General features: G+C 40.9%; 1 protein-coding gene across 1 annotated transcript; it reads right to left on the bottom strand.

Moving 5' to 3' along the window:
• Positions 1 to 723: 723 nt before the first annotated feature.
• LOC128369672 (oxygen-regulated protein 1) lies at positions 724 to 11,008 on the bottom strand. The gene is made up of 6 exons (XM_053330750.1): positions 10,349 to 11,008; positions 8,588 to 8,747; positions 3,778 to 7,307; positions 3,094 to 3,618; positions 2,374 to 3,000; positions 724 to 2,253 (listed from the first exon to the last, which is right to left on the bottom strand). The coding sequence occupies exons 1-6, from the start codon at positions 11,006 to 11,008 to the stop codon at positions 724 to 726; spliced, it is 7,032 nt and encodes a 2,343-aa protein (XP_053186725.1).
• Positions 11,009 to 12,493: the final 1,485 nt, after the last annotated feature.

The raw sequence follows: 12,493 nt of genomic DNA, 5'->3' as shown, positions 1-12,493 counted from the left end.
TATTTTATTTTTACTTGTAGTTAAAAATATCATATGAGAACTGTGAATAACACATGCACAAATGAAAAAGAGAACATGTTTTATTGAATATTGAAATATTCTTACAGCCAAAAATAACATTTTTTGTCAGAAGCTGCCTTTTAATTTGAGATTTTTCACACGCTAATCAGTTCTCAATTTGTAGCTCTTAATTGACATAGTCTTTTGTCCAAACCCCAAGAAGTGAATACTATGTATTGACAGCTGCTTTAGGAAATAGCATTCACTGTACGTGCATTGTTCTGGAAGAACCCAAAAAAGCAAGAAACTCTGCTTTCACTGACAGATACAGTAATTTCTTGAATGTATTGCATTATATTTAACAAGAAATCAATACCTTGTCATAGCTGTAATCATAAATGAAACGATGATGTACAATCAGCAGCATTACATAAGTAAAAAAAGTTGTTCTTATTAGCAAATCCATTTTATAGTTACATAAGAACAAACAGCTTTGAATAAAATGTATGTAAACTTACATTTTTTACTATATTTAAACAAAAATAAGAGGCACGACTCTCTTCAGTCACCACACATTTGGAAAACTGGTGGAGCTGCATGTTCTGGTTCATGATTATTTGACTAACCACAAAACATAGCTATCTGTACAAATAAATAATCATAGCCAAGACAACCCAGACCCAGCATGTTTGAATATTTCTGTGGTATATAAAGAACCTGCTTTCATAGAATTGGACAATATTGGCCACATCTCACATGCAATGTTTCCAGGGAGTCTTGTGCTTGCAGTACACGCCTTGCTGCACCAGATGTCCCTCTTGCCTGTGTCACAGCTGAGGATTCCCCCTCAGGATGCACTTTCCTGTCCGATACTTTAAACTCAACTGAGGCAAATGAAGAGAGACTGCCATTTTTATTTGCCCAAGTTTTGGATGTGTCAATGGTAGGTGATACCCTGACGCCTCTCCCTTTCTTACTACTTGAATCTTTTTTTCCACTTTTAACACTGTCATCATCTAGAAAGGGGTCAGAATCGCTTCCGTGTGGCATGTTATAGTAGGTGCACTTTGGAGTTTGAGGCTTAGCCATTTCCTCAAGCTCTGATGAGGATATGGCTGCAAGGGGGTTGTTCTGGGTTTTATAATGAGGCGAGGAATCCTCACTAGTGTTATCCTGGCCTGTGTCAATGGATGTACTGTCCACATTACCATACATTCCCAGTGAGATTGGAGGAGATTTTCTAATGAGGTGGTTCTCCTTGAGCAGCCATCTACCTTTGTCAATCAAGACCCCATCATTTAAGTCTTTGTCTGAGCCAAAAGAAATGCACTGTGTGGCCTCTGTAGCAGCTTCAGCCTCTGCCTTTAATGAGCTTGCAGCACTGAAATAAGACAGATCCTCTCTTGAGGCTTTCATGCTTGAATCATGAGAAGAGAAACTCCCTCCACTTTTTAATCGTGAACTGTGCGAGACTTCTGAATTACTTGCCACAGACAGTTTGGACTTGGAAGAGTTAGCCCTCTCCACATTTTCTCTCTCAGTTCTGTGTGCTGAATGTCTGTAGACTGGAGGAGGCCTCTCTGAAACCTCATCTCCACTCTCTGAAACAATGTCTATAGACCCCTGACTTTTGTATCCACCACTCTCTGATGTTTCTGGTCTGTAGTCAGATAAATCGGAGGTGCTCGGACTCGGTAGACATTTTAAGCCATACGAGGTATCCTTTCTGCTTTCGGAGATTAAAGCTTGATTTATTTGCACAACGCGAGCATTATCCGGCTCTATCCTGATGTTACCTCGATCATCATAGATGAATATGAGTGAAGAAGACTGTAGGGCAGAGTTAACAAAGTCAAGTAGTTCCTGTGATATCTCTACTGGGTGGGGTAGACTGCCACTTTCGTCATGACAATCCCCTCCCTCGTCTGTATCGATGTCATTAATTGTGTCTGTTCCGTTTGTACCTTTGTCATCCTCACACTGACCCTCAGTGGAATATTTGGTTGGTGATTCAGTTCTATGTTCTGTTTCCTTTATATCTGTATTTGCTTCATAGTTTGCTTCATCTTTCTCACAACTACTTCTGTGCTGCCTCAAATATGAGGCCTCCTCTAGTAGACTTTTATTATCTGCACCATCACCACTGCTGCCTTCATCATCCCCAACATTTTCTTCTTCTGCCTCTACGATTTCTTTCTCTTCTATTGATTCTTCTTCCAGCTCAGCTATCTCACCATCCTCCTCCTCCTCTTCCTGTTCTCCCTCCTCCTCATTTTTTTCATCCTCATCTTTTTCATCATTAACCTCCTCTTCCTCATCTTTTTCTTTAAAACTAATCTCCTCCACTTCATCTTCCTCGTCCTTCTCCTGTACTTTTTGCTCCTCCACCTCCTCAGTAATATTGTCCACCTCATGCCTCTCCTCAGCCTCTTCCTCTACATTCTCCTCCTCCTCCTCCTTCTCCCCCTCCTCCTCCTCCTCAAGTTCATCAATATTTTCTACTTCATCATCCCTCTCCTCAACAATGTCCTCAGCTTCTTCTTCATTACCCTCCTCCTCCTCCTCCTCTTCATCCTCCTCCACCCTTTCAATATTTTCTACTTCTTCATCCCTGTCCTCTGTAACCTCCTCAACCTCTTCTTCTTCTTTACCCCCCTCCTCTTCCTCTTCATCCTCCGCTTCAATATTTTCTACTTCTTCTTCCCTCTCCTGATTAACCTCCTCAGCCTCTTCCTCTACATCCTCCTCCTCTTCAATATTTTCTCCTTCGTCATTCCTCTCCTGAGTAACCTCCTCAGCCTCTTCCTCTACATCCTCCTCCTCTTCCTCTACCCCTTCAATATTTTCAACTTCATCCCCCTTCTCAATAACCGCCTTAGTTTCTCCCTCTACATCCTCCTCATCCTCCTCCATCTCCACTTCAATATTTTCTACCTCTTCATCCTTATCCTCAATAACATCCTCAGCTTCTTCTTCATTATCCTCCTCCTCTTCATCTTCCTCTTCCTCTTCCTCCTGTTCCTCTTCCTCTACCCCTTCAATATTTTCGACTTCATCCCCCTTCTCAATAACCGCCTTAGTTTCTTCCTCTACATCCTTCTCATCCTCCTCCATCTCCACTTCAATATTTTCTACCTCTTCATCCTTATCCTCAATAACATCCTCAGCTTCTTCTTCATTATCCTCCTCCTCTTCATCTTCCTCTTCCTCCTGTTCATCTTCCTCTACTCCTTCAATATTTTCTACTTCATCATCACTGTCATCACTGCCCTCTTCCTCTTCCTCTGCTCCTTCAATAGTATTTTGTTCTTCATCACTCTCCTGGGTAACCTTCTCAGCTTCTTCATCTACATCTTTCTCCTCTTTCTCCTCTTCCACCCCTTCAATAATATTTTCTACTTCTTCGTTCCACTCCTCAATAACCTCCCCAGCGTCTTCTTCTTTACCTTCGTCCTCTTCCTCTTCCTCCTGCTCCTCTTCCTCTTCTCCTTCAATATTTTCTACTTCATCATCATTGTCCTCAACAACATCCCCAGCTTCTGCTTCTTCTTTACCTTCATCATCTTCCTCTTCCTCATTCTCTACTACTTCAATAATATTTTCTACTTCTTCATCGCTCTCCTGGGCAATCTTCTCAGCTTCTTCTTCTGCATCTTCCTCCTCTTCCTCCTCCTCCACCCCTTCAATAAGGTTTCCTACTTCTTCATCTTTGTCCTCAATAATCTCTTCAGCTTCTTCCTCTGCTTTCCCCCCCTTTTCCTCTTCCTCTTCCTCCACCTCTTTAATGATATTTTCTGCTTCCTCTCCCTCTTCTGTCTCCTCAGCACCATCTCTCTCATCTGTCTCTGCAACACTATTGTACCCTCTTTCTTCCTCGCCCTCATCATCCATGAATCCATCTTCTGCCTCTTCAGCCACTTCCTCTTCCTCTACTTCTTCTAATTTCTCCTGCTCCTCTTCCCCATCTACTGTAATTTCTTTCTCTGTCTCTTCATCTTCTTTCACAACAGATTCCTCTCCACTTCCCTTGTCTGCTTCCCATTCTTCCTTTCCCTTATCATCTTCCCTCAGTGCCTCCTCTTCTGCTTCTTCCTCCCTTTCTCTGTCTTCATTTTCAGTCTCTCTACCACCATCATTATTATCTATCTCTTTCAAGTCGTTCACCTCCATATCCTCCTCTACTTCCTCCTCAATTTGGCCCTCCTCTTCCTTTACTTCCATCTCATTTTCCTTCTCTATTAAGGGCTCGTCTGTCTCTGGCTGTGATACATCTGATTCTTTTACATCAAGGTTTGTTTCCTTACTTTGATTGAGTTCTTGCTCTGACTCATTCATTATCTTCGCCTGTTCATCAGATATGTTTTGCATTTCGTTTAAGTCATTTGTCTCTCCAGTGTGTGAGGGGTCTTCCTCATTGCCCAGTTTTCCCTCAGTTATGTTCTCAGCCATGCAAGTATTTTCAGGATCTGGCGATTCTTTGCATTTTTCAACGAATTGTTCCACCTCTTCTTCTGTGTCCGAGTGGTGTCTTTCAGTTTCTAGAAAAGTGCTCTCCTCTACTGGGTAAAAACTTCTAACTTGTTGGATTGTTGAAGAAATCTCTGCTCTGACATCTTGCGGCATATTCAGCTCATCCATGAGCTCATCAATACCCATGTGCTGATCCTCAAATACGTCACCCACTTCAGACACAACATCCAAGGCAAACTCTGTTTCTGAAAATTTCGGAGAAAGAGGCTCACTTTCTAGCCTTTCCCTTAGAATCTGGAAATCCTTCCAGCGATCTCTGAGCTGAGAAGACGCTCTGCTTTCCAAGTCTGTCAGACTCGCCCTCAGTTCTTCCTGGTCGTCAATGGTGGAAATTTTCTGCAGGGACTCCAACATGAACATGGCCTCAGAGTCGCTTTTCGTTTCATCAATCGGCGCAGAGCCTGTTAGGTTATCCCTCAGCGTCATCACTGACAAGAATGACAGGAAAGCTTTGCACGATGAACCAAACACTGAAGCCACTTGTGTTGAGAAATCAGGAAGACTGTTGGACTTTTCAAGATTCGATGTCTTGTTGGTGTCAGGCATTGTTCTGATGCACTGAATGGATGAACAAATTTGCCGCAGAACAGGCTTTATCCTTGCTTTGGGACTTAAAATGTTCGATGAAGATGGGGGTGATTCACTGTCAACTGGGCTGATGATTTCTGCAGATTTGTGTGACCTCAGTCTGTTCTCGTGTACTGCAGGTTCGACTCGGACACTTGGCATTGAAACACATAAACCTCTCGCTTTCTGATCATTGTTTTGCAGAGTCGTCGCTGGACCTTCATGGCTATGAGGAACTGATAGACAAGAAGTAGATTTCTTGACAGCATCACCAAGCGATGGATAATATTCTTCTGGATTATTCTGGCAGTCACTCTTTTCCTCTGATTCAGAATCGCCACCTATCTTAAACACGACCTTTGGCTGAGGCCCTGATGCGTCTGCCTCCTCCTCCATATATGGCACTGGGTCTGAGCTGACTTTCTCTAACCAGTTCTCAACATATTGGTGAATGTCAGAGGGCGATGGATTTAGAGAAGGCATAGAAACACTCTCGCTCAACTCTAAAGATGTTTTGGGTGATAGTAGCTGGTTGTCAATCATAGATTTGGGCTTGCTTATCTGCTTTTTTCCTGGTAAAAGTGATTTTTTGGGTTGCAAAATGTCTGATAGGTTCTTTTTCATTTGAGGTCTTCCACTTGGATTATTTACATTATGGGCATTATCCTTAGCAGTTGCATTATTTATGTTTTGTTTCTTGGGTGGGGTCTTTTTTATATTTTCAGAACTAAGTGATAAAGCTGACTCCTTTCTGGGTGTCTTTTCATCCTTAATTGATTTTTTCAGTTCGTGCTTTTCTGCTGTTTTACTCTTTTGACGACTTTTAACACTTTCTGATGAACTCAAACTCTTTTTTCCCATACTGGCATTGCTGCTGATCTTGTCAGTGGATGAATGTTTGCTGTTCTTTGAGGAGCCTACTATGCTTTCCTTCTGCTTTTTACCTGAGCTACTTGTTGAAGGTGTAACCCTCTGCTTTGTTGACGGTTTTATCACCTTTTTCTTCTCACCTGTAGTTTGAGAGTTTGATGCGGTTTGGCTTTCATTCTCAGCTACTGAAGACAGATTGTTTGGAATCTCCCGTATTGGCTCTGATGACAATGATAACATCTCCTCTTTCTGTCTTTGTAGTGAGTCACCAGTGGGTGGCTGCCAGCTAAAATCGATATCACAATCATTGCTTGATGAATGAGGCCTTGAGTCAATGGACTGTTTGCTTACTGGTGCTGAAGAGGGACCAGGCAAAGATGCACCATCTGCGCTATATTCCGCATTTGCAAGGTAGTTGCTGTAGCAGTCTTGACTCTCATAAATGTGCATCACAGTCTCTCTAACCTCCATCCCATTATTTTCTATCTGAAGGACCTCAGCTACTCCCGATGATCTGATTGAGGAGTGGGAGCTTTTTTTGCTCAGCCCAGCAGACGCTGTTTTCCGAGGCTTTGGGACTGGCCGACTGCTGCTGCTGCTGCTGTGTCTGACCACACAGTATCCTTCAGTTGCCTCTCCATCAGCTGTCCTCTCCATGTAGGAATAATGGCCAAGGGTGCTCTCTTGGACACCTGAGGGTGTTACCCTTGTCACACTCTCAATAGATGCATTTTTTTTAATATGTCGTGGACCTGGCGTAGGTACACGCTTGAAACTTGCTTTTGCTCTCCCCAAGGCTGTGGAAGTGTAGCCCTCATATACTTGTTCATCTTTAAAGCTGACACCCTCTCCACTGACAGCGGGATGGTTCTCTTTTTTAGCTTCATCTTCACTGATGCTAGAGGAATCATTGGCAACAGCGTTGTTCAAGTCAGGTGAGCTGTTGCCTGACTCAGAAATTGAGGCATAAGCTGTCGTCTTACTAAGGCTGGAGCGGCTGAGTGTGGTTGTCCAATGGAGCATCTCCTCCTCCTTGATGGTCAGACGGACTTTCATCTCGACAGTCATGCTGCCATCTTGATTCACACGGAAAGACTTTTCAATGTCATCATCCTGAGGTACTATGCAAGTATGAACCTCATTATCTACTCTAGCATCTCCACAGCTCTCCACGGATGAGTGATGCGGGTTCACCTCTGTTTCAGCTGATCCGTGGTGGTGATGCTGATGGCTGTTTGTGCTTCCATTTCGAGAATTGTTTATCTGATTGATGATATATTGCTCTGATGATAAGGAGAAGTTTCTTGAGCCTCTTCCACTTGAGAGGGATTTGTTGTTCTCTTTGGTTGGAGGTGTTTGATGAAGATACATGTATTTGTGAAAGAGAACGGGAGGGGGAGAGAGATAAAGAAAAAACAAATTGATTAAAAAAAATGTGATTACAAAAGCATCATGTAGTATACATATGTCGTAGCATTATTTGACTGAATTGGTTGACATTTTCATATACTGATACTTTCTTTCTTGCTGAGAGTTAGATGAGAAGATTGCTACCACAACATCTCTCCATGTTTCCAAAACCAGCAGCATATTGGTTTAGCTTAGCATAAGACTGGAAGCTAGCCTGGCTGTGTTTAAAGATATGCCTACCAGCACCTAGCTGATTAGATAACCAGTGGGGTCTCCAGGAGCTTTAGAAGTGCTCTGCCCCAAGAAAAAGTCTAGCGTGATTATAAAATCATTCATTCAACTGCAACATGGCGATTTTACACTTAGATTTTTGTGTAGATTAGACAAACAAGATACAACATGAATTAGTGAGCCTAAGAAGTGTTTGTAGGTGGATTCTTTTTTTGCCCTTGGACAAATCCAGATTAGCTGTCTTCCCCCTTTATGCTAAGCTAACTAACTGTTTCATGAAGCTACAGCTTAATTCTTTGGTTGGTGGTACTGGTTTTCTCATCCAACTCCTGGTAAGAAAGGGATTGTATTTCCCAAAATGTCAAACTATTCTTTCAGTGGTTATACTGAATTTGTCTTGAGCCAAAACACAAAAAGTCATATATATCTCAAAAGCAGGGCAGATTTTGTAAAACCAAAATTATCAACAAAGAATAGCTAGATTGTTGTCTGTTTTAACAGTTGTATCATATAGTTTTTTGTGTGGCTATCTATGTCCTGTATCATGGTAATCAGCATTGGTTGATTAGCATGGGAGCACTGTAACGTTTTCTTTTTATAGATGAATACATTAAACCTTTAAACAACCTTTAAACTAGTGAGTACATTATGTAAAAAGTGAGTCATAAGTAAGTAAGCTTTAGGACACTTAAAATAATTTACCATAAGTATGAAACAGGAGTGATGTGATTGTTTTATTCTAATATGTTATATCGCACTTAAATAAAATAAATATATCTGTGACAGTCCCCATAGGCCTGCAAAGGTTTGGAGACAAACATAATATTCCATCTCTCTGACAAGTTTACATTCAATAGTTTCTTGAATTTGCGCAATTTACTGACTATGCTGTTTAAGATTTTATGTGGACGTTTTCTTTGAATATTTGCATATGGCATTCTTCACATAGTAATGTAATGTAGGACTATTTAGCACTTACGAGCTTGAGGCTGCAACATAGATGGCTCCACAGTCTCTATGTACATTGCCTGTGCCATCTGACCCATGCTGTGAAAACTGTAGTTGGTTAATCTGAATGGCTCATTGCCTGCTGCCACGACGACTCCAGAGCACAAGATAAGTGCACTAAGGCCACCAACCTGAAAGAATAGGAGAAACCATTTTTATTATGTTTGTAACTTTAAATCATTCACATATGAACATCAGTGGTAAGAAAGTATCATACTCCTTGATCCTTTCATAAAAACAATAAATTAATGTACACTTTATACTATTTCTTAATACAATGTTGGCGTAAAACAGACCAAAAATCAGAGGTTATTAGGTCATAGTAGTGGAAGGAGATGCATTTAAAGGTTCTCAACACTTATGATGACCTTAGACAAGAAACTTGTTTAAGAACACGTGGCCTGAGGGATTACAGGTTGATAATTCACTAGGGCGGCTGGATATTTTGAGTGCGCCTCTTAAGACTTCTGGGAATTCTTGTTAAAGCCCTGATTCTTAATCCCAGGAATATGTCTATGTTTTTTCTATGTTATATTTAATTTATATAGATTATTATTATATAGTTTTATACAGTTGTCTAAAAAATTAAAAAATTGATACAAATAAGTTATGATTCTCGTAGCACAGCCAGAACTATGGTTGGTTATGTGCAGATTTTTGTTATTTTTTGTGTGTTTCTCTTTGTTTTTTTTTTGTTGTTTTTTTTTGAGGTGGGGGGCTTAAAGCTAATATGGAATAAAAAATCTTGGTCAGTTAAAGCCCAGCCAGACCTACAATAGAAACAATCAAATTTGCTCTTAACAAAACCGTCGAGAATGAACTGCCAAACTCAACCTGTAGCCCAACATGGACAAGAAGTCCTAAAACCACCTTCTGATGACTGTGTAATATAGTCGAAAAAACTCTGGAACAAGTGAGTAGGTGAACCTTTAAAGTTTTGAATATAGTATAGATAGTGAAGATATGGTGTACAACACTACACTCATGTGCTTGTGTCTCTCTGCTCAAGGCTTTTTTCAGCCTTACATCAAACTCTATCCTATTTGTGTGACCTAGAAAGTATACTCAAGGATAGCAACAGTGTTATCGTGGATTTATGTGGCATGGGGAAAATTAAAAACTCAAGACAATTTCCTGGTTTTAAAAATGTAAGGAATATTTTGAGATTTTGGGAAATATGTGTAATCATTTTCTTGTCAAGAGTTTGCTCAGATAAACGAAGCATGTATATGCCTGTTAAATACAGTTAGCAAACAGTTAACTTAGCTTAGCATAAAGACTGGAAACAGGGAGAAACAACTAGCCTAGCTGTTCTAACAGAATCAGCCTACTATCACACCTAAAGCTCACTAACTAACATGCTACATCACATACAAAAAGTGGAATTCTAAACAGTAATTAGTGGTTTTACATGGTGCACTATTCTTGGCCGGGTGCAATAACTTCCCGGACAGTCCACTGGTTTCCCCTTTGGCAATCTTTTAGCTATGGCTACTAAGGTAACCGGCTGCTGGCTCTGAGTGCAGAGATATCAGAGTGGTATTGATTTCCTCATTTAATGGACAACAAAATTAAGTATATTTCCCAAAATGCAAATGTTTGCCCCAAAGACTTTATTTGGATTGATAGTTACACATTTCACAAAGGTCACCTGTGCTTATATTACTTTCAGAGGTTGCTTTGAACTACCGCCAATCCACAATCACCAATTTCAGTTCACAAAACTACTTACTCGTCTGCCATCCGTAGAATACAGTTTCAGTACTGGAAACTGCAAGATCTGTGAGAGGTAATCCAGCAAAGCTTCAAATGTTGGTGCTGTTCTTCTCTGCAACACAATTGTGCGTTTAACAGTGGGATCCCTATTCTTGATTACCACAAGTCTCTTTGGTGTCCTTATTGCCACCCTCTCACTGATCTTTGCTGGCTTGTTGATGACTTCATTCGTTCTCCCAAACTGAAATACTTTGCGCCTTCGTCGCCCTGCGCTGGGGGGCCTGGTGGTATTCCATGGTACCTGCCTCCGGTTCACTTCATCCAGGTTTAGCGGTTTAACCCGTTTCTGATCAGAACACACATATGATCCCCCATCTTGTAAGTCATCTAAAGCCTTAACAAGGTGGGTCCCACGAGGTGTGGTGATGGTCCTCACTCCAAATGGCAGAGGCACTTTTTTAGACAGCGCATCTAGTAGAGCATCAAATGTCTTGAAGGTGCGGGCATTGATGACCATGCGATGCCCACTGAATTTACTGTCACCGCTTTTGTAGAAACATACTCTTTTAGAAGCTGAGGGATCAGGGATGGGCTGTAACAGTCGGGATGGTAATGTCTGCCCACTGCCCGAGGACAAGCCCTGGGCAAGTGGCTCCTGGAGGGGTGTGCTGCTCATGTTGCCTGGAGGTGGCTAGAGAGAAAACAGAGAGAGGAAGAGGTGTTATGCTCAAATAATGTTAAGTAAGTATGCTTTAAAAGTCCTATCAAAATATCTTCAGTATCAAACATGCATCCCCTATAGGCTTGAAAGGTCTGTTGTTGTCTCCCACACAAAGGCTGTGATCAACTTGAATTCAGTTATGATGTATTTCTATGGTGCAAAACCTTCACAACTGAAAAAGCACCCACATTTCTATTGAAATACCTTTAAATACAATCTACCTCCCCAACATCTATGTTAAAAAAAATCGGAGGCTCTGCTAGAAGTAGCCTGTTGCGAAAACTCGTCATGGCCTTTTCTAGAGACCTTTCAATCCTACAGAGAGTTTGACAAAGTTGTAGCATCAATATTCAGAAAAATTGAGTTTGCCCTTCCCATGATACCATGCACAGTAGCTTGTCCCATCCATTCAATACTGTGTCCATTTCCTATCTGTTTTGATGAAGCAAACATGTACAAACATGTGGGATGTACTTCAAGCAGACTTCTTATGGAAGTCAAATGATTCAATTTGAGCTTCCCTCATGCTTCTTCTTTTGTATACCAAAGGATTTGTGCTTTTGTAAGGACAGAAAAAGTTTCCCCAAAGTTTGATCCTATCAATAAGGCTTTAAATGGACTGGCTCCTCATATATTTCCAGCCTACCACTGAACATTCTGGAGGCAAACTCTGATGATACTTTGAAATCTAGGCTGAAAACACTTTTTTTTCTTCTGTTTACTATAACGTCTCCATGGGAACCCAAATGACTGACTGCCTTCCTCCTCGACAAGCAGCTACCCCAAGCCTGTTACGTTTATATGATCTCTGTTTTTGAAACCGTGTTGTCATATTGACATTATGACCTAGATGTGTGTGTGTGTGTGTGTGTGTGTGTGTGTGTGTGTGTGTTTGTGTGTTTGTGTGTTTGTGTGTTTGTGTGTGTGTGTGTGTGTGTGTGTGTGTGTGTACTGGGAGTTTCACATAGCTGAGAAGTCTGTGTCTCAAACATTAAATAGTGTTTTCAGGGTTTTATTCTCCAATATTTGTACTTGTAAAGTATACAAATACTTTCTGGGTGATGTGCACTTTAAATAAACTGAAGTTGAAGTTGAAGACTGAGTGTTTCAAGGCTGCACAATCTTGAAATATGATTCTTGGTCTGTTTCAAAAGTGTAAAAAAACACATTGAAAACATATTCTTATACATTTTCTCCTAAATCTATCAACATATACATGAAAAGCAATCTTATTTTTAAAGATACCAACAGATACCTCTTGGTAAACAAAGTTAAATTTAAACACACAGCAGCATACTGCTGCAGTAACAAATAGCTATGCACTGTAGTGGGATGGGACACTGAATGAAACAATGTGGTCCTGAAAAGCCTGCCTACACAGACTACTAAACACCTTTATATAAGTCTTATAATCTAACATATCTAAAATATACTATGGCT

The sequence above is a fragment of the Scomber japonicus genome, chromosome 12 (assembly GCF_027409825.1).
Source record: "Scomber japonicus isolate fScoJap1 chromosome 12, fScoJap1.pri, whole genome shotgun sequence".
Classification (NCBI taxonomy): Eukaryota; Metazoa; Chordata; class Actinopteri; order Scombriformes; family Scombridae; genus Scomber; species Scomber japonicus.
The sequence above is the reverse complement of the archived record's forward strand: the minus strand, read 5'-3'. Positions and strand labels throughout refer to the sequence as shown.

Bases quoted from the DNA above. Each gene is read 5' to 3' on its own strand.
- LOC128369672 (XM_053330750.1), bottom strand. From the start codon at position 11,008: ATGAGCAGCACACCCCTCCAGGAGCCACTTGCCCAGGGCTTGTCCTCG. The intron at 8,748-10,348 runs GTAAGTAGTTTT...CTATTCTTTCAG, and splicing joins ATTCTACGGATGGCAGACGA to GTTGGTGGCCTTAGTGCACT. The intron at 7,308-8,587 runs GTAAGTGCTAAA...CTCCAACCAAAG, and splicing joins TATGTTGCAGCCTCAAGCTC to AGAACAACAAATCCCTCTCA.